This window comes from Symphalangus syndactylus, chromosome 9, assembly GCF_028878055.3.
Source record: "Symphalangus syndactylus isolate Jambi chromosome 9, NHGRI_mSymSyn1-v2.1_pri, whole genome shotgun sequence".
In the NCBI taxonomy this organism is placed as follows: domain Eukaryota; kingdom Metazoa; phylum Chordata; class Mammalia; order Primates; family Hylobatidae; genus Symphalangus; species Symphalangus syndactylus.
The window spans coordinates 139,575,215-139,602,770 of NC_072431.2; the positions used below are offsets into that span (position 1 = coordinate 139,575,215).

The 27,556-nt window shown below is 40.4% G+C and overlaps 1 protein-coding gene across 4 annotated transcripts in view; it reads right to left on the reverse strand.

The window, feature by feature from the left end:
* The window catches only part of DOCK8 (dedicator of cytokinesis 8), a 241,650-nt gene that overhangs the window by 162,172 nt on the left and 51,922 nt on the right, over positions 1 to 27,556 (reverse strand). For 3 of the 4 annotated variants that reach the window (XM_055294375.2, XM_055294377.2, XM_063609923.1), the window contains 2 exons: positions 12,974 to 13,149; positions 10,057 to 10,128 (listed from right to left, as the gene is read on the reverse strand). In XM_055294375.2, the coding sequence (XP_055150350.1) occupies positions 10,057 to 10,128; positions 12,974 to 13,149 (248 nt within the window). Of the gene's footprint in view, positions 1 to 10,056; positions 10,129 to 12,973; positions 13,150 to 26,238; positions 26,329 to 27,556 lie in introns of those variants that run through there. The other variant, XM_055294379.2, reaches the window with a different exon arrangement.

Below are 27,556 nucleotides of genomic sequence, written 5' to 3' on the forward strand. Positions count from 1 at the left end.
GGCTGGGTGAAAAGCACGCTAAATTGGGGAAATGAAAAAAAACAATAAACAAGGTGAACTCTGAATAAGGAAATAAGACTAAACATTCAAAAAGGATTTCAAGAAAAATATACAGGCTGGGTGCAGTGGCTCACACCTGTAATCCCAGCACTCTGGGAGGCCAAGGCGGGAGGACCACTTGAGCCCAGGAGTTTGAGACCAGCCTGGGTGACATGGTGAAACCGCATCTCTACAAAAAACACAAAAAATTAGCCGAGTATGGTACCACCTGCCTGTAGTCTCAGCTACTTGGGAGGATTGCTGGATTGTCCATTAACAGAGTTATTTGAGAGAGATTCTCAGACGGATTTCATAAACCTGCTAGCTTCTTAACAGTCACTCTCACAAATATAAATGTAGGCAACAACATATCTGTGTGTGCTGACTGGATAAACTTTCCTAGTGCATAAAGTGACTGTTTTGGACTCTCCCCTAAGGGCTCAAAGAAAAAAAAATCTGTGTGATCTAACATCCTGGCTGGGGGTCAGGGGACAAAAACCAACCCAAGTAGTGACAAATATATGCAAATATTAAGTTATCCCCTAAAATTATGCTACCGCAAATAACAATATACTGAACCAGTGACGTTTCTTGAAAAATCCAATTTTAGGGGGAAAAAATTACCAAAGAATTTATCTAACATTAATTTATTCTAACATTGAAACAAACAGTTAATTAAAATTCAAATTTCCCACATTAGTATTTGCCCTTTGCCTTTTTTTTTTTTTAAGGACCTGTGCATTTTAAAGGGTATGGATGTCAAAGGTTTAGTATGACATGACACGAAGGTTTACAAGGAGACCTTTTTGGGCCACAGAAATAAAAATAAGGAAGCAGCTACCTAAAGACCTTTTGTGTGTGAGGCTTAGCAACCAGAACTATATCAGCTTTAGCATTACTTTTTGTCTTCTAATAAAATGCAGCTATTTCCAACAGTGTTTATTTACAAGGGAACATCTCTCTCTCTCTCTGACACACACACACACCCACACACACACACACACACACTTACAGATGTGTGCCTGTTTCTCTTATCCTCAAGTTATTTCTCTCTGTGCCTCTGTTGCTTCATAGGGTAAAGCAGGAACATGAGGTGAATTCTAAGGTATTTTCGCCAGCTTTAATGTTTTATGAGAAAAAGTTCACGCACTGTATCCGAAAAAATCAAAATCAATTTCTTTTTCTGTTTGTTTCTGTTTTCGGAGACAGAGTCTGGCTCCTTCGCCCAGGCTGGAGTACAGCGGCATGATCTTGGCTCACTGCAACCTCCGCCTCCCGAGTTCAAGCAATTGTCCTGTCTCAGCCTCTCAAGTAGCTGGGATCACAGGCATGCGCCACCGTACCCAGCTAATTTTTGTATTTTTAGTAGAAATGGGGTTTTGCCATGTTGGCCAGGCTGGTCTCGAACTCCTGACCTCAGGTGATCCACCCACCTCTGCCTCCCAAAGTGCCGCGATTACAGGCATAAGCTACCCCAACCGGCCCTAAAATCAAATTTTCTCCTCAAAAGATGCTTAACTTTTGGGACCATCAAATTTATTTGGCTATTGTTCTTTGGCTATTGTACACAAATGATGCTTTATTTCTTTTCTGGCTTCCATTTTGTTAGAGTGTTTGCCGGAGTTTTTCACATGGACCCCACAGTCAATGATAAATGGGCATTAACAAATTAGTTACACAATAGTGTTAAAAGTTCAGTTCACAATATGTACACTTTAAGCCTTCAGAGTTTTTGCTATGGAAAGCATTAAGACTAGCATCTTCTATGACTGTGTGTTTGAAACCAGAGCAAACTTTCCCTCTCTTCCTCATACTAGGTTTAACATCTACTTCCCCATTTAAAAATCTCAGGAAGTCTCAAAGCTCCCTGACGGCAGCAAGGGTGAACCTGGCTGGGGAGCAGAGGACAAGGGTTGGCAAGCATGTAAAGATGACTCATTCCAGAAGTGCTGGCCACAGAAGGAACCATCATTGGGTAGGCAGTGAGACTGCTGGCTCACTGCCACTGGCTACAAGAGAGTCCCAGTCTCATTACCCCACCCTGGCAACGGAGTCAAATAAAGCCAAGTTCCTGTTGCACCTACATGCAGACAGGAGAAAAATGGTGAAGTAGGCCAATGGCAAGAAAAATGATTCTCATGAAATGAACTCGACCTATTGCTTCCCAGGAGATCTGCATTCCTTTTCTTAAAACACTATTCTAACACATTTGATACAATCCAAAGACCAAGCACATTTTGAGAGCATTCTCCTTAATGACAGTGGGGTGGAGCAGGCAGAATCCAGGCTCTAGAGTCAGAAGGAACTGGGTGCAGATGCTGGCTCCTTAATGTACTAAGAGACCTTGGGCAAGTGCCTTAGTCTCTCTGAGTCACAGTTTCCTCAAGCATGAAATAGGGGGAAATGTTGCTCATTCTGAGGACCTATTGTGAAGATTAGAAAATAATGTGTTCCTCATCTTCTTTTTCCTCTTCCCTACCCTCTCTTTCCTTTCACATCCTCTTCCTCCTTTCCCTTCTCTCCCTTCCCGTACAATTTGGTGCTAAAATCATAAGGTGCATCAGAACAAGGCAGCCCTCCATGCCTTGGGGTAGGGAGTAGCCAAGGAGGTCCAGAATAGGAAGTTGAATCCCAAACACGGTGAGGATGCATCCATTTAAGACAGACGGCCTGGCATGGAAAATCAGAACCCATATGGTGTGAGGAGGGCATCCAAGCTGCACCAGGCTGGTGTGTGTGAACAGAGCCTGGAGAGACTTAGTGGGGAGGGAGCCTACATACCACAGGTCAAGAGTGGCTCTGTGACACCAACAGCTGGATTGCCCTTTGTTACCACATAGGCTGATGAGCCGGGTGTGCTTTTCATACTTTTAGAAAGCAAATAGCTAAGCACCTTGACAGCTAGCACAACAAATGCATGTCATAATAAGCAATTATTGATCAGGGAGACATTTTTATGGTGTTTTGGGAGTAACTGAATTATATGCACTGATGTGTTTGAGTTTTAATCGTTTACCAGTTCACTGGGAGTAAAATATGGAGTAATAAAACAGATGATACCCCATTCCTTGATATCTCAGCTCTCCTCGAGCTCGACCTTCCTTCAGAATTACCTTAATCACCCCAGATGAAAAACAAAGTCTAAAGACTTTTATGATGCTGCCCATAACACTCATGAAATGTTTCACTGTCTCTGCGGCAAGAATAAATAGAGTATGTAAACAAGTTTAATTACTTAAGAGTTCAGCACTCCACCAAGCATCAAAAACATTCTGAAGTTCATCCCTCTTTGGTTCATTTAGAGGACATGACAGAAGAAATAAAGCTTAAAATCGTTAACATCACCCAAAGGATGTCACCAAATATTAATCCACACAATGCTATCAAAATATGCAGATAAAAGGTGGGACAAACAAGCAAACATGACGCCATGCTAATCAGTAAACCAGTAATCATTTTCAAAAGTCATGGGGAGACAAGTACTATTGTTTTTAGAACAAGGACACCAAATTTGGTGCTGTAGACATGAATGATAGAATGGAAATCGTTTAATAAATCTTTCAGTCTAAGTAACACAAACATTTCAAGTAAGAAAATACATTTCTTCCAATGTACTGGAGATCATGTATTTTACATTTTTGTGTAACTTAATCTTTCTCTGTTAGGTTTAAAAAGAAATCTGAAACTTTCCTCTATCCTTCATGGGCAGCATTATTTGTATGATTTAAATGTCTCAATTATAGAACTTGAGTGGCAAATGCCCTATAGAATGATGAGGGTGGGAGGGAACGCAAGTGGCCATTACTCTACTCCTCTGCCCCCTAAGTGGGATTCAAAACCATTACCACAGCTAGCAAGGACATAAAAGCCTATCTCTAGATATTATAGAGAAATGTAATATCGGCAAGGAGATAATTGAGGAATAAAGGAGCTAACTAAATCAGTGTTTGACTGCATGGTTCTGGATAACAAAGGCATGTCCTTATAAGGCAAAGCGGCTTCATTAAGTATGGTCCTCCAGAGGAAGGCAGGTCCCTCGCTCCATGGTACATTCAATATATGGGAGAGAATTTTGTGTTCATTCCTTTGACATGCTAATATAAGTGTTTTCTGATATGTACTACTTAATAAATATAATAGCTAATATTTATTGAATTATTATTATATATGCTACCAAAGTATTTCACTTGGAGGGAATATTTGGGACAAACGGAATTGATTTCTTCTAATTTAATGGTCCAAGGCAGATTTTACATCACGGGCACCATAGTGCCAGCACCCCGCAAAGGACACTCCCATGTCCTTTTGTAGTCAGCCCCCTTCCCCACTCCCAGACCCTGGTAACCACGGACCTGTTTTCCATCCCTGTAGCTTTATCTTTTCCAGAATGTCAGATACATGGAATCATGCAGTTATCTTTTTTGTCTGGTTCTTTCTTTTTTTTTTTTTTAAGACAGAATCTCACTTTGTTGCCAAGGCTGGAGTACAATGCCATGATCTTGGCTCACTGCAACCTTCGCCTCCCGGGTTCAAGAGATTCTCCTGCCTCAGCCTCCCGAGTAACTGGGACTACAGGCACGTGCCACCACGCCCAGCTAATTTTTGTAGTTTTAGTAGAGACGGGGTTTCACCATGTTGGTCAGGCTGGTCTGGAACTCCTGACCTCAAGTGATCCACCTGCCTCAGCCTTCCAAAGTGCTGGGATTACAGGTATGAGCCACCATGCCTGGCCTTTGTCTCGCTTCTTTCACTTAGCATACTGTATCTGAGATTCATCCATGTTGTTGTATATATCAATTGTTCCATTTCACTGCTGAGTAGTATTCCATTGTATGGATTTACCAGACTTTGTTTATCTACTACCCAACTGAGTACAATCTGGGTTTTGTTCCAGTTTTTGGCAATTACAAATAAAACTGCTAGACAGGTTTGGCAATTACAAATGAAACTGCTGAACTGCTATATTTGCATATAGGTTTTACGTAAATACTCAAGAGTGGGACTTACGGTTGTATGGTTAAGTGCATATTTAACTGGGATTTTAGAACACATAAGGAAAGGAAACTTGGTGATAGGACACTGCATTCAGAAAGTAGGTGTAATAGCTTCCAGATTAAAATAATAACTAAAAGAAGACTGGAGGAATTTAAATTTTATTTTAATAAATAATATCCAGCACTGGCAAGAATATGGGAACATGCCAGTTTCATGCCCAGTTGGTAATGGAATGAAATAGCACGACTTTTCTGGAGAAGAATTTGGCAGTACCTATCAGAGCATACCATGTACACTGGCTTCATTTCTACCCTCAGAAATATTCACACACATGTGTACGGGGAAATGTGCAGATATGCTTGTTTCAGTATTATTTGCAATTATGAAAAATGGAGACAACCAAAATGGTCATTTAGTTTCAATAACTTATGACACATTCCTTCACCCTTTGAATACTAGGCAGCATTTCAGTGGAATGGGATATAGCTCTGACATGGACAGTTATTTTAAAGAAATGTTTGTAATATATAAATACACACACTAATACATATATCTTCGTATGAAAAATATAAATAGACAAATATTTTTTGTGAGGGTATGAAAAGATCTGGAAGCTACACAGCTGGGCTTTATGCAGTGAAGAGTGAGTTAAGGAAAGGGTAGGCCGCTGGGAAGTAGTGATGCACGAGATCTGCCTTTTCCTTAATGCACCTCCACATTACTTGATTTCTTTCAAAACAATCATACATTATTTGGCGCATAACCAATTAGAGGAGAGCTAAATAACCAATCATTAATTAACAAACGGCCAGCAACCCCTACTGCATCCTCCTCCAACTTTCTAGTAAACCACTTACGAAGACACAGAAAAACTGGAAACTCATCCAAATGAAGAGATACCTTAATGCCTGAATCTGGACAGAACCTCTGTGGATCAGATGGAGCTGGAAAGAGAAGGATGTACCAAACTTTGTCTCCCCAAAGGGGAACTCACTGAATACAGATAAGAAGGTGTTGTACACCTTCCTGCCCACGAGTCCCTGGTCAGTGTCTATACAGAAATCTGAATTCTCCTTCTTCATAATAGTGGCTTATCTATGAAGGCATCACAGCTTCCACCTGGTTTCATTTATATGAATTACCACCTTCTCCTTGTCCTTCTCCTTCTACCATCATTCTAAAACAATACAGATACAACTCACAGAAAGCAAGTTAAAAATGTACTATGTGAGGTTGGGAGATGAAGGGCATCTGGCAATAGTGTACTGGATTCTCCCTACAGATAAAATACGACAGATGCACATAGAGACAGAACGAGCCCTGGGAGGAGTGTGTGCTAGGAATTATAGTTTTCATGGGCAGAGTGTTAGATTCAGAGTGCAAGAGAATGAGGCAGAGGGATAGAAAGAGATGCAACTTTTCTACAAGAAAGCTTGCCAGAAACTGACAATGAGTTCTGAAGTTGTACACTTCTCCCTGTCCACTAGGTGACCTTTGAGAAGGGAACTGCTCCATTACACAGGGGTGCAGAGAACTGGGCCAATGGTAATCCCATCCCTACAATGTTGCCAAACATAAAGTTAAAACAGATATTCCTTTCTTTTTTTAGGGGAACAAGATGCAAAAACTTGCATAGAATAAATATATGGATAACCATTGCTTCTATAGAAAAGATAAAAACAAATGGAGACACATAAGGGAACAGAAGCAACAGTCAAGTGGCTAATGGTGTGGATTAATGCTTTAATCCCATACTCTTAGAAAATAATAATAAGTTTGTGAATCAAATTTTAAGCATGATGCCAAAATTAAATATAAGGAAAAATATTAATATAGATTTAATGATATAAATAATTCTGAATGTTGAAAATTAAAAACAACTTTAAAAGACAAAAGGCATACTGGGGAAGACATTTTTAGTACATGATAGACAAGGGTTAATATCTTTAACAAATAAAGTGCTTATAAAAATAAATCAGACTAGACAAATACATTAATAGGGATGCACAAATTTCATGAATAAGCAGAGCACCAGGAAAAATAAAAAATGGCCAAGAAATATATAGAAGAAAGATGCCTAATCTAATAATAAAAGAAAATGAAAATAAAAGACAATCTTTTAACAAATAAAATTGGAAATGTTGATAAATTATAACATCTTAATATTCTTGAGGATTCATGCATATAGTGTCAATAATCTTTTTTGTTTTTGAGATGGAGTTTCACTCTTGTTGCCCAGGCTGGAGTGCAATGGCACGATCTCGGCTCACCAAAACCTCTGCCTCCCAATTTAGCTATATTTAGAGGATCAAGTGATTCTCCTGCCTCAGCCTCCCAAGTAGCTGGGATTACAGACATGCACCACCATGCCCAGCTAATTTTGTATTTTTAGTAGAGATGGGGCTTTTCCACGTTGGTCAGGCTGGTCTCGAACTCCTGACCTCAGGTGATCCACCCATCTCAGCCTCCCAAAGTGCTGGGATTACAGGTGTGAGCCACCACGCCCGGCCTTTTTATTTATTTATTTATTTTTTTGAGATAGGGTCTTTCTCTGTTGCCTGGGCTGGGGTGCAGTGGTGCAATCATCGCTCACTACAGCCTTGACCTCCTGGACTCAAGTGATCCTCCTGTCTCAGCCTGCTGAGTAGCTAGGACTACAGGTGCACATCATCACACCCAGTTAATTTTTTTTTTTTTTTTTTTTTTGTAGAGACAGGGTCTCTATATATTGCCCAGGCTGGTCTTGAACTCCTGGGTTGAAGTGATCCTCTTACCTCAACCTCCCGAAGTGCTGAGTGAGATTATAAATGTGAGCCACTGCACCCAGCATAATGCTTGATTTAGTATTCCAAATCTTTAAATTTGTGCATATCCTTTGACATAGAAATTCCTCTTGTAGGAATTTATTCCAAAGAAAAAATCATAAATATGTACAAATTTTTAGTGAGAAGGATGTTTTTGCATTTTAAGTACACCACTGAAAACTAAGGAATCGCCTAAATACTAAAATTGGTTAAATAAATTTTGGTATAAATATATTATGCAATCATTAATCACTGTATTGAGGAAGTATATTTAATAGCTAAGGGAGAGAATCACTCTTTACTGCAAAAACCAAAAATGCATGTTACAAAAATGATATTATAATCTTATTTAGTTTTCATACAAACATATACTAAAAAAACCCAACACTACTCAAAGGATAGACATCAAATGTTCATGATGATTATCTGTCTAGAATGAAACTGAGTGATTTTTGTTTCATAATTATTTCTAAAATTTCTACAAGTATTCCAAAAAGAGTCATTTTTTTCTTTTACATTTGTGCAAGATCAAGAAAAATCACTACTCCAAGAAGCTTGCATTGCCATGAGAAATGAAAAAGTGGACAAGCCCGAAATAGAAAATAAATCTGAAAACCAAATGTATCAAAATGGACCTTTCTATTTGTTGTTCCTTCTCAGATTTTTTAAGATCTTTCATGTCCAGAAAGTACCTCTAATGATAGCATTTAAAAACTTGGGAACAACTTGTTCTGAAATCTTTTATTTATTATCAGCAAACCATAATTTTATTTGACTCCCCAGCAAACTTTGTTTTCCATTCATATTAGAACAGATGATGGATTAGCATCTTTCTCTTAATAACTTTTAATAACGAATGCTTTCTCTTTTTCTGCTGCTGAAAATGTGTGCATATTGACATTGCTCCAGAAAACGTCAGCACAAACTCAGTGGCACCCTTCCAGGAGCTAGATAAAACCCAATCCTCAAAGTCTTTCATCATTTACCCCATAGAATAGTAATTCTTACTGAGGTATAGGAGGAGTGAGGCTATCAGAATTTTAAACTACTAACGTCTTGTCAAAGGTTCTGTGATGTGTCTCTAGTGGGGTGTGCCCTAATCTGTAGACAGTCCACATCTCACTCCCCACATGTACACCCATGCAGGTTGAGAATTTCAATGTGCATAGATGTTTCTCATGAGAGAGTGCTGTCCAGGTCCATGGCATGGAGAGAAAAATCTCAGAACAATGTCACAGAAGGTTTGATTAATCCAGGAAAGAAAGATCCCTTACTGGAAGGCCAGCAAGTAATTTATTTCTTGGTCATAAACTTGAATGCCACCTCTGAATCTGAGGCCAGGTTTCAATTCACTTAATTTTTTTCCCCCTAGGAATTCATCAGAATTAGAAGACAACAAAAAGGCTGTATTCCAGGTGCCCAAACTTGTGGCTTCCCTGGGCCATACTGGAAGAAGAATTATCTTAGGCCAAATATAAAATACACTAACACTAACAATAGCTACTGAGCTTAAAAAAAGTTGCAAAAAAAGTCTCATAATGTTTTAAGAAAGTTTATGAATTTGTGTTGGGCCACACTCAAAGCCGTCCTAGGCCCCGTGCTGCCCACCGGCTAGGGGTTGGGCAAGCTTGCAGTCTATTCTTTATGTGTAAAATAGAACTTCCTTTCTCAGTAAGTGAACGGATAAATAAACAATGGTACAGCCATGCAATGAAAGATTATTCAGCAATAAAAAAATGAGCTATCAAGCCTCAAAAAGACATTGAAGAACAAGGTGGAATTAAGGAAACAGTAAAAACGGAAAGTGTTTGCCAGGGAGGAAGGATGAACAGGTGGAACACAGAGGATTTTTAGGGCAGTGAAATGATTCTGTATGATACTGTAAAGGCAGATACGTGTCATTACACATTTGTCAAAACCCATAGAATATACAACACAAAAAGCAAACATTAATGTAAACTATGGACTTTAGTTAATAACAACATAACCATATTGGCTCAGCTACGGAAACAAATGTACCACCCTAAAGTGAGATGTTCATAATAGGGAGAACTGTGTGTGTGATACGGAGTGGGGATAAGGAAGGAGTACATGAGAACTCTATTTTCCATACAATCTTTCTGCAAACCTAGAACTGTTCAAAGTATTAAGAAATATTTAAAAGCTAACAATATAAAATTAATATTTGTATACAGAAAGCGGAAAAAAAGTAACTTACTTCCGGTTCACGATTAGCCACTCCCGGATGTAGGTCTGAACACAGTCCCTGACATGAGGGTCCAGTTCAACCCTAATGAGGTAGAAAATGAAATAAACACATGTTATTACTGGGTAAAACAACAAAACAATCCCTTATCATGAGCAAGGAACATGATATGAATTTAAATCCTTATCAGTGAGAATGCTTAGGATGTTCTTGCCCAATCATTCCAAATGCCTGAAGTATTCCTGGGGCAAGAAACATTTTTACTTTGATCAGACAAACATGTTGGCATTTTTTGCTTTGTGGGTTTTCTTTATTATACAGAATCATGTTAAATCATAACTACCCCCAAAGGCATTCTGACACAAGACAGGTAGAACTAGCTGTAATCGAATACAAAACAAGGAACATAAGTATAAACACCTATCTCTGACAGGGTAATTTGGACATATTTTTTATGCATGTGTAACCTTGTTAGGACACGCATGCTCTCCTTTTTGAAAGCCAGGAAAAAGAACAGTTGTTTTATGCTTTGACAAAATTGCAAACACTGGCTTTTGTTGGTGATCATTAATTCAGTTGGTTCCTGTCATGTCTGCTTAAGGAATGCACCATGAGCAATACTCTTCAAGTGCTTCAGAGTCTTGAAATCAGAAATAACAATTGTAGCAAAGCTTTTTGCTATTGTTGCAAATGCATTAGTACCAGAAATAAACAGGCTTAAATGCTACAAGCCTTAATTTTCTCACCTGTAATAAGGAGGTAAGAACAGAGACATGCTGTTAGTATTAGATGAAATATTGTAAGGGTTACACATGTAGTCTCTGGGCCCTAACTGCCCAAATCCCAGCTTCATCCCTTATAGCTATGTGACCATGAGCCAGTCACTCAACCCTTCTGTGCCTCAGTTTCCTCTCCTTAAAGCCGTTATAGTAGTAAGAGTGCCCCTTTTAGTAGACAGCTTTGATGAAGATTAAATCAGTTAGTGTGCAAAGGGCTTAGAATACTGCCTGGCACACAATAAGATGCATATATGATATTAATAGTTTACACTTAGGTAGCATTTACTGTGCATTATGCACTGAGGCAATCACTTTATATGTATTAATTCAGTTAATTCTCAATCAGCACCATAGGGTAGGCATTACTGTTATTCTCACTTTGCAGAAAAATGAGATGGTAAGGATCTTGTTCCAAGTCACACAGCAAGCGGTGGAGCAGGGACCTGAATCCAGGCAGCTCACCTGTGGCGTTCATGTTTTTCACTACCACGCCATCACAGCTCAACATAAAGTCCTGGGCTAGGCACGGGGTGTTCAACAGGAGTCAGCTATTGTTTACTCTGGTGTGATGATGATATCTTCCCCTGCCTTAATTATACAGAAGACTTTTTGGCAACAACTGAAATAGTAGAGGTTGTCTTAAAGTCATCAGACAAGGCAATAGTATACTAAAAAACTGATGATAAGAAATTATCTTCCTTATCAAATTTCAAAAAAAAAAAAAAACCGAAAACAAAAATTCCTCCTTCCTCTAAATTCATTGTACTGTTTTTTGTTTTTGTTTTGTAAGAAACAGGGTCTCACTATTTTACCCAGGCTGAACTCAAATTCCTGGGCTCAAGCGATCCTCTTTCCTCAGCCTCCCGAGTAGCTGGGACCACAGGAACAAGCTGGGGTGACTGGCTACTGTAAGCATTTTAAACAGCTTTTTCCAAGATTCTGACCATATTTGGAAATATCCATAAATTTTACATAAAGGAATAAATGATTCTTCATTAAAGATGAAAATAGTAAATGTTAACTTATATTAAAGCCATACCTGAATAAATGGACTGAAAATGGGGGAGTATGTATCCCCAAAATGACAATGATTTTGTTTCCTGGGAAGTGTGTATTTTTAGAACATCAGAGCTACACATATGGTCAGTTCTCCTATGTGAGTGAGAACTGTCTGAACAAGAGAGCAATGGTTCACAATAATACCACCCCATTATCATCTAACCTCCTTAAACTGTGATGAAATAAAATCCAAAATAGAACTAGAATATCTCAGAGTAAAGAGGGCAGGGGCTGTGCGTCAGGATCTTCTTTACTTTCTGGGGAAGATGAGAAGATGGAATCTGTCCAGGAGGATATGGATCTTAATTTGGCTTTTAAAATAAATGTAAATAAAAGTTTATCCTAAACCTCCAAAGAGACATTTTTTTTTTTTACATTTTGGAAGCAACAGGAGTTTCATTTAGCTACAATTCCACAGTTAGTTTGATACCAAAAGCTAATGCCCATGCCTATAAACATATAGAATAGCCAACAATAGAAACTCAAGCCCTAATTAGCTATTCACATGTTTATTCTACAGAGCTCTCCCCACTGTTTTAGCACTGCATGACACTCTCTTCAAAGCAGGGACTTTGACTTATTCATCTTTTTATCTCAGTACCCAGAACACAGTAGATGCTCAATAAATGTGAGTTTACCTTACGTTTCTAACTTGATCCAGTCTCATAACTGTAAGCAATCAAAGTGCTTCTGGATGGCAGCATTTCAGTAATTATTATTAAAAATCTTGACATTTTTACAAATGGAGAAACCGAGGATGTGGGAGGTCATGTGACAGCCAAGGTCACTGAGCTGGCAGCCAGGTGGTCTGGCTCCAGAGCCTGCACTTTTAACCTCCTCTTGAGCATTTCATTTGGTCCCCCTGCATCCCTTGCACTGGCTTAGTCTCCACACCAAAAGCTCTGGCCAAACTAATTATTTAAAAACTATCCATACTTAGGTGATGATATCATATGGCTGTCCCACACATTTGAATGGACTGAGTAATTTTATTTTATTTTTAAGTTCAGATCGAGGGCATCTTCCCCACCCGCTTATTGAAAACAATCATGACAATCCCAATCACATCTACATTTTAGAAAACTATTTACCCTTCCTCCGGCAAAGAGGGCTGCAAAGTCCTACATTCCTTTGGCGTGAACACCACGTCCAAGTCGTCATCAGTGAAGTCCCCGAGCTCCTGGGCAAGCTGCACATCCAGGCTATTCAGGTGTGTCATCAGAAGTCCTTCAAAGTCCACTGGCTCCACAGGGTCATAAAACTGAGGCTGGAGAGGCAGGGAAAAGGAAAAGGAGGTTCTCACCCAGTTTTCTGGTAAAAGCACAAAGGCAATAGTAGATGTTTGCCTTGCTTTCCTTTGACTTAGTAAGTACTTCGCTCCTGGCATAAAACAGAGCGACTCTTTGGAGGAGCTGTCAAACACAGAAGTAGTGATATGGAAAAAAATGCAGCACAGAAAGTCAAGTCATAACATGATGAGTAATTAAAATCACACCCCAAGGCGGAATTTTTCTCTCCTTAATTGCAGCTTGATGAGGAATCCTGAGGAGATCCAAAATGAGATCACAAAGCTTCGCTGAATTTTTATAATTTCTCCCGCAAAAGCTCTCCGAGGCCATGTTTTGTTTACCCAAATACAGTGAACTAGGGAATGGAGACAATTTTCCAGAAATCCAGGCAAACTCAACACTCCTTGGCTGAGTATTTAGGCACAGTGTTTCTTTTGGCCTAAGTTATGGTATACACTGGTTCTCGAAAGCACTTCATATATAATCATAGCTGACAGTGAACACCGAGTGTTTCAGTGGCTGAAACAATCGAGGGCAGTGATTTCTAAATGTCACTGGGGTGACTGGTGCTGATCGGGAAGAAATTTCCACTGGACTGCAGCTACCCAAGCAAATTCAGGGCAATCTGCTGAGTTTTCACATAGCAAAATGTACTCACTTTGAAATAAGTGTTCTTTGCTCTTCAATTTTACCTTCCGCAGTTGGAAAGAGGGGGAATAAAAGAAATAATAGAAATTGATGGTAATTATAAAAATAGTTCTTATAGTTGATAAAATTAAAAGTTGGCAACCTTTTCAGTCCTCAATTAAAATCTATTTTCTTTTCTGTGAAATCCAAAAGTAAAAGAATCACTTAGATCAAGTAGATTCGTGTCATAATAACAGCAGCTCTATGAAGTGTTCATTTATGGCAGAGTCTTTGGAGTCATCAGCCCAAGGGGGGCTGGGGAAGTTACTGTTTTTGTCTACGTCTACCCTCCAGTGGACCAACAAAACAAATATCTTGGATTCTTTACTTGCACTGCCTTGATGGGAGACAAGGGCAGATCCAAGGGAAGTACTAACGAAACCGGTTTTTCATCCCTTTGAAACCATATACCAGTAAGGGCTTCAAGATGGAGAGGAGAGACAAAGCGCTGCTGAAGAGGCAAGAGGAAATAAGATCAGAGAATGGAGATGTGGCATGCGTCGTCCCCTCCCCACTCTTGCTGTCCCTGATGATAGAGGAGACATGAGTGACGTAAGTTAGGGAGTGAGGATGAAGCTGCAAATTAGGCAAAATATGCCCTACTTCCCGTCTGGGATTTTTTAACTTTTAGGTTTGGGGGTACATGTGAAGGTTTGTTACATAGCTAAACTCGTGTCATGGGGGTTTGTTGTACAATTATTTTATCACCCAGGTATTAAGCCCAGGACCACAGAGTTATCTTTTCTGCTCCTCTCCCTCTTCCCACCCTTCACCCTCAAGTAGACCACAGTGTCTATTGTTCTTTGTGTTGGTAAGTTCTCATCATTTAGCTCCCACTTATAAGTGAGAACATGCAGCATTTGGTTTTCTATTTCTGCGTTAGTTTGCTAAGGATAATAGCCTCCAGCTCCATCCATGTTCCTGCAAAAGACATGATCTCATTATTTTCATGGCTGCATAGTATTCCATGGTGTATATGTACCACATTTTCTTCATCCAATCTGTCATTGATGGGCATTTAGGTCGATTCCATGACTTTGCTATCGTGAATACTGTTGCAGCGAACATTCATGTGCATGCGTCTTTATGGTAGAATGATTTATATTCCTCTGGGTATATACTGAGTAATGAGATTGCTGACTTACATTTTCCTATGCCATGGCAAAGGAGGGCAGAAGAGAAGGTGACAGGACAACTTCAATAGCTGAGAGCAAAGCATTCCCTTCATTTCCCAGGGTTTCCAGGTGCTACGAGAAGGGACAGAGTTGGTTCCGTTCGTTCTGACTGGGGACCTGAAGGTCAGCTGAAGACAGGACTATAGTCCTTAGAAGGGTGCCTCTCAAAATGAAACAACAGGAACCATGAGGGGCTAAAAGAGCCAGAGATCAGCCTGTGCAGCAGCCAGATGAGGACTAAGTTTGCATTAGGACACTGGTGAACTCTGCCAGAGGAAACAACAGACACCAGCTACGCACAAGACAAATGCATCTGCCAATCTGCCACAGACACCTCCATAGGACCAACCCCACAGGATAAAGAGGACTCTCCCACCCCACCCAACCACCACATGGAATAGAGAGTTTAGAGTCAGGATTGAATGACTTCTACAGGAAATAATGAAACTGCATTTTTTCCAGCCCCAACCTCATTACTATAAAGTTTATACCCATTCAAGTAATAATTATTGAGCATTACTATGTGCAAAGAAATTGGACTAGGATTGTCTCATTCAATCCTCACTATAACCCTGTGAGGTATGCATTCTTACTGCAAGTTGCGTTCAACTGGTGTTTCAGAGTTTTGAATTTTTCGTATCATGTCATATTTACATATACATAACAAGACATCTAGGGGATGGAACCCAACTGGAAACATTAAATTCATTTATGTTTCATATACACCTTATACACATAGCCTGAAGGTAATTTTATATAATATTTTTAATAACTTTGTGCCTGAAGAATTCTATTCAGTCATAACAAAGAATGAAATCATGTCTCTTGAAGCAACATGGATGGAACTGGAGGCCATTATCTTAAGTGAAAAAACTCAGAAACAGAAAGACAGATATCACATGTTTTCATTTAGGAGTGGGAGCTAAATAATGTGTACACGTGGACACAGAATGCTAGACATGAAAGGCTTGGAGAGGTGTGAAGGCGGGAGGGGGTGAGGGATGCTAGATTACTTAATGAATACAATGGATGCTATTTGGGTGATGGAGACACTAAAAGTCCAGACTTTACCACTATGCAGTATATTCATGTAGCAAAACTGCACTTGTACCACTTAAACTTATACAAATAAAAAAAGTATTGTGTGTATGAAACAACGTTTTGACTGACCTGTCACGTGAGGTCAGGTGTGGAATTTTCCACTTGTTGCGTCACGGAGGTACACAAAAAGTTTCAGATTTTGGAGCATTTTGAATTTTGCATTTTCAGACTAGGGATGCTCGGCCTGTATCCTCATTTTACAGGTGAAGAAAGTAAGGCTAGAGATTTAACAATTTTCCCATGATTACACAGCTAGGGACTGGCCCATCTGGAATTCAAACCGAGGCAGGCTCATGTTCTTAACCGCTATAATTTTGATTGTTTTCTTTTGCAGGCCTTTCAAGAAATCTGTATATTTTGAAATAATCAAAACACCAGGCAATAGTAAGTGTGTTTGGAAGTGAGTCAAATAAGATATTGACCATGACCCACACATTACACTCTGAGCTTCTCATAAGATTGGCTGCTCAGAGTAATAATAGTAAGTAAATAAAAGTGATAATAAATGTAAACTTATTGTGAAAAATATCAATTACTCAAGGAGAGGCAATGGAAATATACACTTCAAAATTATACTGAAGCATAGTTTGAAGCAAGGTGACATGAGCTGTAAAACTAGTGAGTAGAAGCCTCATGGAGATATGACATTTGTGTGCAATCATCCGTGAAAAAAAATTTCACTTCCTGCCAGAGAATAATACTTGTCATGTTGGACAGGCACGGTGGCTCACACCTGTAGTCCTGGCACTTTGGGGGGGCCAACGCAGGAGGATTGCTTGAGCCAGGAGTATGAGACCAGCCTGGGCAAAAAAGCGAGACTGTCTTTACAATTTTTTTTTTTTAAAATTAGATGGGTGTGGTGGTACACCACCTACACTCCTGGCTACTCCAAAGGCTGGGGTGGGAGAAACATTGAGCACAGGAGTTCGAGGCTGCAGTGAGCTATGATCACATCACTGCACTCCAGCCTGGGTGACAGAGGAAAACCGTTTCTAGAAAACCAAAAAAACAAAACAAAAGAAAAAACCAAACTTGTCATGTCCCTGAAATTCAAAGCTACAAATGATGAAAAACCTGGCTGATCACGGCCCCTGTTACCTCCAGGAGAGACTATCCAGGGAGAAAATGATTCCTCACTCAGCAATGATGTGCTCAGCATCTACTGGGTAGGGCATACTGAGCTCCTGAGTTGGCCATTGGGGATATGGAGGATCACAGCCAGTTGTTCTTATGGAGTTGCACTCTAATAAACCATGAGGTGGTGAAATGCGCAACTTTCTCACACATAAATAATGCCATTATTTTGGGGGGGAATTTGATAAAGAACATATATCATCATTAAGCACTGTGTGGCAATGTGCCAAGGGCAACATACCCAGTTGATGATAAAGTCATAAACTCTCGAGGTCTGAATCAATTCCAGTACCGAAGAACTGGTAAGCACAAACAGCAGTGATAGCATTATTGAGTACGGTTCTAGCACTACACCCAAGTCGACATTTAATAGTTTGTCTCCCCTACTCTTTCTACACTGAAACTAAAGTGGGAGGAAATTGGTCATTCCAAATGTGGTGTAAACTAGTCTTGCCCTTGGCAAGTGGGTGGAGCCCCTAACTACTGTTAACTAGGCCCCCTAGCAGTTGTTCCTCTTGCAAATTCAAGTAATAACCAGGAACCAAAAAAGATTTCTGTTCTCTAAACTGTGAGGAGTCTTAATCTCAAGAGTAGGCTTTACTATCAGGCAGTCAACACACACACACACACACACACACACACACACACAAGCACACAAACATATATACATACATCTAGGGGCAAGCCAAAGAAGAAAACAAATACTGGAGAGAGTTCCAGTGGCATTGCATTTCAGTAGGGATGCAGTTTAGAAACAGGGTCGGGTAGGGAATGAGGAATTTCCTAAGATCAGTTCAAGGCAAGCCTTGGGTCCCTGGAAGCTCAAAAGTCAAACATGAAAATTAACTGTTTTGCCTTCTCTGCTGTTGCGCTATATGTGGTCTCCTAGTCAGTGGAGACCAAAGACTAGTTTAAATGAAGATAAAAGTAATTTCAAGAAGGTCACGTTTATGTCATGATTTTTCAGAGTATGCATATCATTTGTTATATGTAATAACATAAGAAAAAATAAAAAAGTAAAAACCAAAACAACTTTTTCTTTTTTTGAGACAGAGTCTCACTCTGTTGCTGGAGTGCAGTGGCAGGATCTTGGCTCACCGCAACCTCCACCTCCTGGGTTCAAGAAATTCTTGTGCCTCAGCCTCCTGAATAGCTGGGATTACAGGCATGCGCCACCACGCCTGGCTAATTATTGTAATTTTAGTGGAGACGGGGTTCCACCACGTTGGCCTGGCTGGTCTGAAACTCCTGGCCTCAAGTGATCCACTCACCTCGGCCTCCCAAAGTATTGGGATTACAGGCGTGAGCCACCGTGCCCAACCCCTTTTGAAAAATAAGACAAAAATACTTAAGACTGCAAATGCAAATGTTCCTAAACCAGGCTTTACCTTTCGTGATGGCTTCATGATGTGTCAACTTGGCTAGGCTGAATTACATTTCCTCGAATTCCTTTCCAGGGTGTTTTCAGACAGGGTGAGCTACAAGAGAGTTCTCCCGCAAGAGCTGGAGTTCAGAAGGGAGACTGCAGCCATTTTGTAGCATACACACCTTTTTTCAGTTACATAATCAGTCATTTAAGTGCTTCTGTGAAGGGAATATTGCCAATGTAATTAAAGTCCCTAAACAGGTGACTTTAAGTTAATCAAAGGAGAGATTCCCCTGGGTGGGCCTGACTTAGCCAGTTGGAAGCCTTTTCTAAGAAGGTAGAGGCTCTCTGGCAGTTCAGACTCCAGGCTTCAGCTTGTGCCCAAGGGGGCTCAGTCTGTTTGGAATATTTCCTTCCTGACTTATCTGCCCTGTGGACTTTTAAGCTGGCTTAGCCACACACCAGCAGTAAGCAAGCCAATACCTTCATACACATCCATATGGATTTCCTACAGGTTCTGTTTCTCTGATTGAACCTGACTGATACACCTCCTTTCATTCATTCAACAAATACCACTGGGGTCCTACAGCAATCAGACACTAGGCTAAAGAAACAGTCACTTCCCTCAAGCAATTTTCAATACTTCTCTAGTGAAGGCTTATGCAGTCTTTCTTTTTAGTTATTTTTTTCAGACTTCTGGTCAGTAGACGAGAAACACACAAAAAATAATTAGAAATATCACCAAAGCTTAAATGATCCATAACCAAATATTCATTTTTAAAATTAAGCAAGTTTGAGACTTCCCTTGCCCCCAACACATGTCAAAGGCTATTTCTCTTGACAGAGGATAGGATTCTATTTGCTCTGAAATTGAAAATTCCTACAACCCCAGAACCATATCTGTTAAAAATTAATCTACGTAGCTCCTAACACAGTGTAGTGTACAGATAGCATACTGATAGCTGACTCAAACCACAAATCTAAACAATGTTTCACAAATAGGATAGTGAAAACAGAGAGCTTAAATGACTTGCCCTCAAATCACATGTGCAGTCACACAGGACCTGGCTGCCTCGTTACAGCACTGGGGAGGCTTCACGCCACTCCTGGTGGGGATGGGGAAGAGGCACGATGTCTCCAGGTGGCGCACCTGTATCCTCGTGCATGTTTATTTACCTTTTGGAGAGTGGTCCTCACACATACTTGGCTGTTCACAACAGATAAGCCTTGTCAAAGTCACCTAAGACTTCATGATGCCAAATTCAATGGTTTTTGCTCAGTCCTGGTTTACTGGACACAGTGCATTGGATACAGTTGATCACACTCTCCCTCTTGACATACTTTCTTCCCATGGAAGGCAACCAATTGTCTCAGGGTGTCCCAGTCTCTTAAAATCTCATGTACTGAGAAAATTCTCAGTACCAGGCAAATTGGGACAGTTGGTAACTCTCTCTTACAGATACCACTTTTACTAGGTTTTCCTCCTACTATGCAGGGCCCTAGAGTTCAATTCTAAATCTCTTCTCAATCTGCATTCAATCTCAAATGATCTCATTCGCTCTCATGGCTTTAAATATATATTTTTAAAATTACAAGTTTTTATCTGCAGCCTCAACTTCTGCCATAAATTCCAGGTTGACTTTTCCAATTACACCTCAACATCACTACCTGGTAATTTAACAGACCTCTCAAACACAATGAGTTCAAAACTAACTCTTAACTTTCCTGGCAATCTGCTCTTCCCATACCTTCCATACCTCCACACCTCTGCAAGCGGCAATTCCAGTCCACCAATTGCCCAGGTGGAAAACATTAAAGTCAATCTTGCTTCTTCTCTTTCTCTTACACTCTACATATCATCCATCAGAAAATCCTGTCCACTTTGCTTCTGAAATATATCCAGAATCCAAATACTTGTCACCTTCTCTTCTGCCACCACCCTAGTCCAAAGCACCGCCATTGCTTTCCTGAGTTACCGTGACATCTTCCTAACTGCCCTCCCTCGTCCAGTCTATTTTCCACACTGCAGCCAGAGGGATCCTCATAAAAAGTCAAATGGTTCCACGCCTAATCTCAATGCTCACAGCAGCTTCCTGTCTTAGAGTAGGAGCCAGTGTTCTACAGTCTCTGAGGCCTGTGACCCAGCCCTGCTTTCTCTATGACTGCATTTCCTACTGCCCACTCTGTTCAGGCCTCATTCTGCTTCCTTGCTGTTTCTGGAGCATGTCACTTACTGAAGTCTTGGGGACTTTGCACTTACTGTTCCTTCTGACTGGAATATTTTTCCTTCAGATATCCGTCAAGTTCATTCAGAATTCTGCCCAAGTGTCTCCTTTCCAGATAGAGGCCTTCACAGATGACCCAATCTAAAAGCATCTATTCTGGGTCACGATTTCATTCTTCAAAGCCCTCGATACTCCCTGATACAATCGACATTTTCTATGTGTCTGTGTCTTTCCCTCATTCTGAAAGGCAAACTCCATGAGGATAGGCCCTCTATTGTATTCACTGTTGTATCTTCAATCTCACTGCTGCGCCAGCAGTTCCTGACACAGAGACCCAATATATATTTCTCAAATGAATGAGTAAGCTCTCTACTATCTTTAAACGAAGCTGAAGGCAGTAAAGTTCTTCTAGCTTCTGTGATATCAAAGTTCTGTACTTTATGGACTAAACAATTTCCTGCTTCCACCAACAACAATCTACCACTGACGCCACTAAGAGGGAGATGCCGCCATGGGGATCACTCTAGTTTCACCAAGGCTGAGTTGATTCCTCTGCTGCACATTGACGATAAAGAAATGCCTGCTCTGTGTAGACAATGACTGCCACTCTTTTATTTTATCTCCCATTGTGAATTTGCATGAAAACTATCTTGAGATCTTCATTTTCCATCATGCCCCTTCCAGTGCAATCAATGAAACCTAAGAATAGCACAACTCCCTGAAAGATGAAGTGCAAAAGAACAACAGAATCAGAAGAATAAAAGAGGACCATATTTATCAGGCAATTAACCATTTAAGTCATCCTGAGCTGTAAAATAAAAAAGGTTGTTTTATTGCACAGAAGCCTATACACATAACAAAAATAAATGCCTTCTAAGCTATGAGACTTTTTTTTAAAATAAACGTTACATATACAAACATGCCATGTAACCATGGTGTTTGGTACATATCCAGGATGTGGCTTTTTACACGCTTTTCTTCAGTCAGAGCCGTTATGGTCCAGCTAATTCATTCCATTTCACTTCAAAACTTTTCTCACTTTTAAAAATAGGATTTTTCCATCCATAAAATATGTAGCTTAAGGTTATTAACCACCTATACAATGTCTCAAATCCTTCTTGCTTCCTTAGGGCACAGATCCTAACTCTTTCTTCTCTTGTCCCCTCCCCTCCCCTCCCCTCCTTTCCTCTGGGACAGGGTCTCCTAACTCTTCTCTTGTACATTACTCTTCTTTCCCTCCCCTCCCCTCCCCTCCCCTCCCCTCCCCTCCCCTCCCCTCCCCTCCCCTCCGTTCCCTTCCCTTCCCTTCCCTTCCCTTCCCTTCCCTTCCCTTCCCTTCCCTTCTGTCCCTTCTCTCTTCTCTTCTCCTCTCTTCTCTTTTCTTTTCTGAGACAGGGTCTCACTCTGTTGCCCAGGCTAGAGTACTATGGCTCAGTCATGGCTCACTGCAGCCTCCAATTCCTGAGTTCAAGTGATCCTTCTGCCTCAGCCTCCCAAGTAGCTGGGACTAAAGGTATGTGCCACCATGCCTGGCTAATTTTTTTTTTTAAACTTTGTTGTAGAGATGAGTTCTCACTACGTTGCCTAGGCTGGCCTTGAACTCTTGGTTTCAAGCTATCCTCCTGCCTCTGCCTCTCAAATTGCTGGGATTACATACAGCCATGAACCATTGTGCCTGGCTTTGAACAATCAGAAAATAGGCCGGGTGTAATGACTCATGCCTCTAATCCCAGCACTTTGGGAGGCCTGGGCAGGCAGATCACTGAAGCTCAGGAGTTCAAGACCAGCCTGGGCAACATGGAGAAACTCTGTCTCTACAAAAAAAATACAAAAATTAGCCAGGCGCAATGCTGTGCCTGTGGTCCCAGTTACTTGGGAGGCTGAGGCAGGAGAATCGCTTGAGCCTGGGAGGCGGAGGTTGTAGTGAGCCGAGATTGCACCACTGCACTCCAGCCTGAGCGACAGAGTGAGGCCCTGTCTCTAAATAAATAAATAAATAAATAAATGAAAAGACAATAGTATATTACAGTTTCATTTTAACAGAGGTACTGATTATAGACTTGTTAGCCTACATAGGTGGCTGGCACCAGAGGGTCTCTGGTTAATCTATTCACACAGCTGTGGCAATAGCGAACGCCAAAGCCAGTAAGCGAGTCTACACACAGGGTTATTTACTAGCTACAGCTGCCTTCTACCCCGGTCACAAAGGATTTTGGGAGGAGTGTCAAATACACCTGCAACAAGTTTATCATCACATCTAGAAAACCAACTTCAAATGGGGGATCCCCTTCATACTAAAAAATGCAAAATTCAAAAATATTTTATCTGCTTCAAAAGTGTTTATACACACAGTCATCAGACCTGACATTTATAGTTTTTAAAACCTCCAATAAAACAAAAAGAAAAATCAACATCAAACATACACCATTCCTGTCATCTGATTTATCAGATTTATGACAGAAGCGGCTGTATTTTCTAAGGATATATCTGTAGGGTTAGTAAGTGGTGTTTGCTTACTACACCTTCTGAAATTCAAAGCGCACAGGCCAAAATAAGTGTTACCTTTCTTTATATTTTCTCCCCTATTTGGAATACTTCTACCTTTAAAGTTCTTTAAATGAGCCGAGCGCAGTGGCTCAAGCCTGAAATCCCAGCACTTTGGGAGGCCGAGGCGGGCAGATCATCTGAAGTCAGAAGTTCGAGACCAGCCTGGCCAACATGGCGAAACCCCATCTCTACTAAAAATACAAAAATTAGCCAGTTGTAGTGGTGCACGCCTATATTCCTAGCTACTAGGGAGGCTGAGGCAGGAGAATAGCTTGGACCTGGGAGGCAGGGGTTGCAGTGAGCCAAGATCGCGCCACTGCACTCCAGCCTGGGTGACAGGGCGAGACTCCATCTCAAAAAATACATTAAAAATTTAAATAAATAAATAAATAACAAAGTTCTTTAAATGATTCTCAACCTGGGCTTCAAGTTAAAGTCCCCAGGGAACTTTAAAATACTGATGCTTGGTCCCCACCCCCAGGAATTCTGATTGAATTGTCCCTAGATAATTTTACTGTCCAGTCAGGGCTGAGAACGCTTTCTCTAAGTCTTCTCGGCCTTCTCAATCAAGCCTTTGCCTCCTATTACGTCATGTATCCTTTTCTCTTCTAAACATCTGCCACTTTCAAAGCCCGTATACTCTATATTACCTGCTCTCCCAAATGGATCAAAAAGCCCTTCAGAGCTGAAGTCACCTTTTATTCATGATCTTCCTTTAATCTCCCACAGTGCCTCCATAGTGCCAAATCATCAGAGGGAAATATTAGCCAATATATACAAAGGACCTATTATATAATTCTATATTCCCTAGTAGGGACAGCATTATTATGCCGATTTTACAAATGAAGAAACTGAAGTCTTCAGAGAGATTAAGTGGCTTGTCACAAATTACATGACTAATAAATGACAACTGTACTTCATACCAGATTCACCTGACCCCAAGCTCTTCACTCTTGCAAAACAGCAACAACAAAGACGTGTAAATGATCAGGTTCTAAATAACTCGACTTCAATTAAATGCTTTTTAAAATTAAACAACCATTTGTATCAGCAAGTGGGCCATTGAAATGGTGGTTGTAAAAATAAAGGTAAGAGAAACGATGGTCAGAACGCACTTGGTCTTATTTTTCGATTAGCCAAAATAATGCAATGAAAACCTACGGCTTCTGATTTTAAGGAAAGTTTTCTAAAACAGCTTTAGGTTGAGAGTCTTTAGATGACCTTTGCCTTCCTAGAAATGAATCTTACCGACATGTTCCATTATCTTTCCTATGAAAAGAAATATTTTTTTTAAAGGTAAAAGGAAATCACCATGCAAGTTGATGATTTCTTTTGGGGAACCTTCATTCGGGACGATAACTGAAAGGGAAGAACAGCCGCTTCATTCTGACATTACAACACGACACCAGGTAAACATTACAGAGATGGGATTTCCTAAGTAGACTATTCATCTAAAAAAAAAAAAAGAAAAGAAAGAAAAGAAAAAAAAAAGAATTCAATCCTCTGGGCTTCCACATGCCTCCGTTCTCCAGGTAGAAGGAACATAGGCCATATACTGAAGTTGAAGTCAAGAGATGGGAAAAGAGGTTCAGAAAAGTAAAGAGGAATAACTGGGAGTAATATATTTTAAAGGATATTCACATGCAAATAGAACCAAGACTAAATGATGACAGGTAGGAATACGTGATTCTTGCATAATTTAACAATTTTACTTATTGTTGCTATTTTCTTGATATCTTCTCTTAGAAAATGGACAGCTAAGCCACATGTTAACTTCACCACCCAGCTAATGTAGTAATTCATCAAAATTCACTTTCATGGAAACTTACTGAGGAGGCAGCAAACTACCAAACGAATGCTTACAAATATTAAGCATTATTTTCCTTTGTAACTTTACATAAAATAATTTCTCCTGAAAGAAAATTTAAGGCTGTGGCATTAAAGTAAAAGCTGGTGGCCCGGCACGGTGGCTCATGCTTGTAATCCCAGCACTTTGGGAGGCCTAGGCGGGCGGATCACCTGAGATCAGGAGTTAGAGACCAGCCCGACCAACACGGAGAAACCTTGTCTCTACTCAAAATACAAAATTAGCCAGATGTGATGGCACATGCCTGTAATCCCAGCTACTCGGGAGGCTGAGGCAGGAGAATTGCTTGAACTGGGAGGCAGAGGTTGTGGTGAGCTGAGATGGTGCCATTGCACTCCAGCCTGGGTGACAAGAGCTAAACTCCATCTCAAAAAAAAAAAAAAGTAAAAGCTGGTATGGAGAGAAAGGGTTAAAGCCTGTTAGCTAAACTTCCTTAGGAGGGATGTCCACACTATTTCCCAAGACAACTACTGCAGAAAGCTGCAGCCTTCATTTACTTTTTAAAAAAGCAAAGCACTAAACCCTCTACCTTGTTTAAAATTTAAAAGTGTATCCAATCTATTTTAAACTAAATTTTGCATATTTTGGAATACAACTTCAGTCAATTAAAAAAATCTTTTTTTGATTTTCAATTAAATATATATTAGCACAAATTAAACCAAGAAGCATATCTAATTTATCTTGGTGTAAAGCTTATCTAATATACCTGAAAATGGACACAATATGCACAATATGCAATATGGTTTTATTATACTCTGCAATTCTGAAACACAGGAAAAGTACAAATAAAAAGGCCAGTCTAGCAAGCCACTGAAGTCATAAGTAGATTTTCTGAAAAAATGGCATGGAAAGTTACCTCTTGCAGTAAAAGATGCCATAGGTTTTTTAGTACTACTATTTCATTAATGACGCAACACACAAATTATCCTTCTGAAATAACCAGAAATCACTCCAGTAAAACATACCTTTAAAAGATTCACAGTTACCCGGCGTGTAAATTGTTACAGGAGACAAAATGGCGGTTACCGGAAACTGAGTGGAAGGTTACAAAATTTCTAAGAGCAGAAGTGGTTTTGAAGTAATAACTAGAAACAAAAAATAACCTAACTTCTTCAAGATAACCACCAGAACCAGCAAGAGAGTGCTGCTGTGCTGTGTGAGGAAGTGAGCACAGGAGGGCTGGAGGTCTCTCACAAAGGAAGTGAATATTCACTTCTGGTTTTACAAACCATCTCATTTGTCAGATTTATCTCACTTGGCACACATCTGGCATTTAGTGCTCAAATAATATAACACATATAGGCACACTCAACAATTGGCATTGATATAAAAATGTAGGCAATCTTCAACTTAAGAGGAAATGTGTTTTAAAAATGAAGGTTTAGGGCCAGGTGCAGTGGCTCACTGTAATCCCAGCACTTTGGGAGGCTGAGGCAGGAGGATCACTTGAGCCCAGGAGTTCAAGACCAGCCCAGGCAACATAGCGAGACCCCTGTCTCTACAAAAATTACAAAAATTAGCCAGGGGTCGTGGTATGCGCCTGTAGTCCCGGCTGCTTGGGAGGATGAGGTGGGAGGAGAATCATTTGACCCTGGGAGGTTGAGGTTGCAGTGAGCCGAGATCACACCACTGCACTCCAGGCTGGGTGACAGACTGACACCCTGTCTCAAAAAAAGAAGGTTTGTACATACTGTAACAGGATATGAAGCTCCAGATAGAGCAAAATTATGGTGACAGAAGTGAATCAGAGATTGTGTGAGTTGGAGGGTGTGGCCTGGGGAGAGGATGGGGAGAGGAGATTGTAAAAGGGCACTGGAGAACGCTTTAGGATAAAGGGAGTATTCTATCTCTTGACTGAGTAAAGGTTAAGTGACTCTAAATTGCCCAAATTCACCAAATTGTACACCAAAAATGTGTGAATTTTATTATATGTAAATTATACTAGCAAGAAAATGATTTTACAAAAAGGAGCTCTGTAACTCGGCATTTCAGATTTTGGAATACGCTTTTCCAAAAAAATGCATACTACAAATGGTGGTAAGTTTTCAAGCTAGCCCTTCTCCCTCAAATATGAACCATAATTTGGATGAGACTGAGTCACCTGGAAGCCCACCTAGTCTAGAGACATCAAAACCACAGCTCCCAGAGGTTCTATTATGCACCCTAAGTACTGGTTGGCAGAGGGAGAGAGGGATATTGTCTGATGTCCAGACACAGTCACAGAGTTAGGATCTGGTGACTGGAGAATGTGAGGTGACGGTAGGAAGATCTAAGGAACAGGAG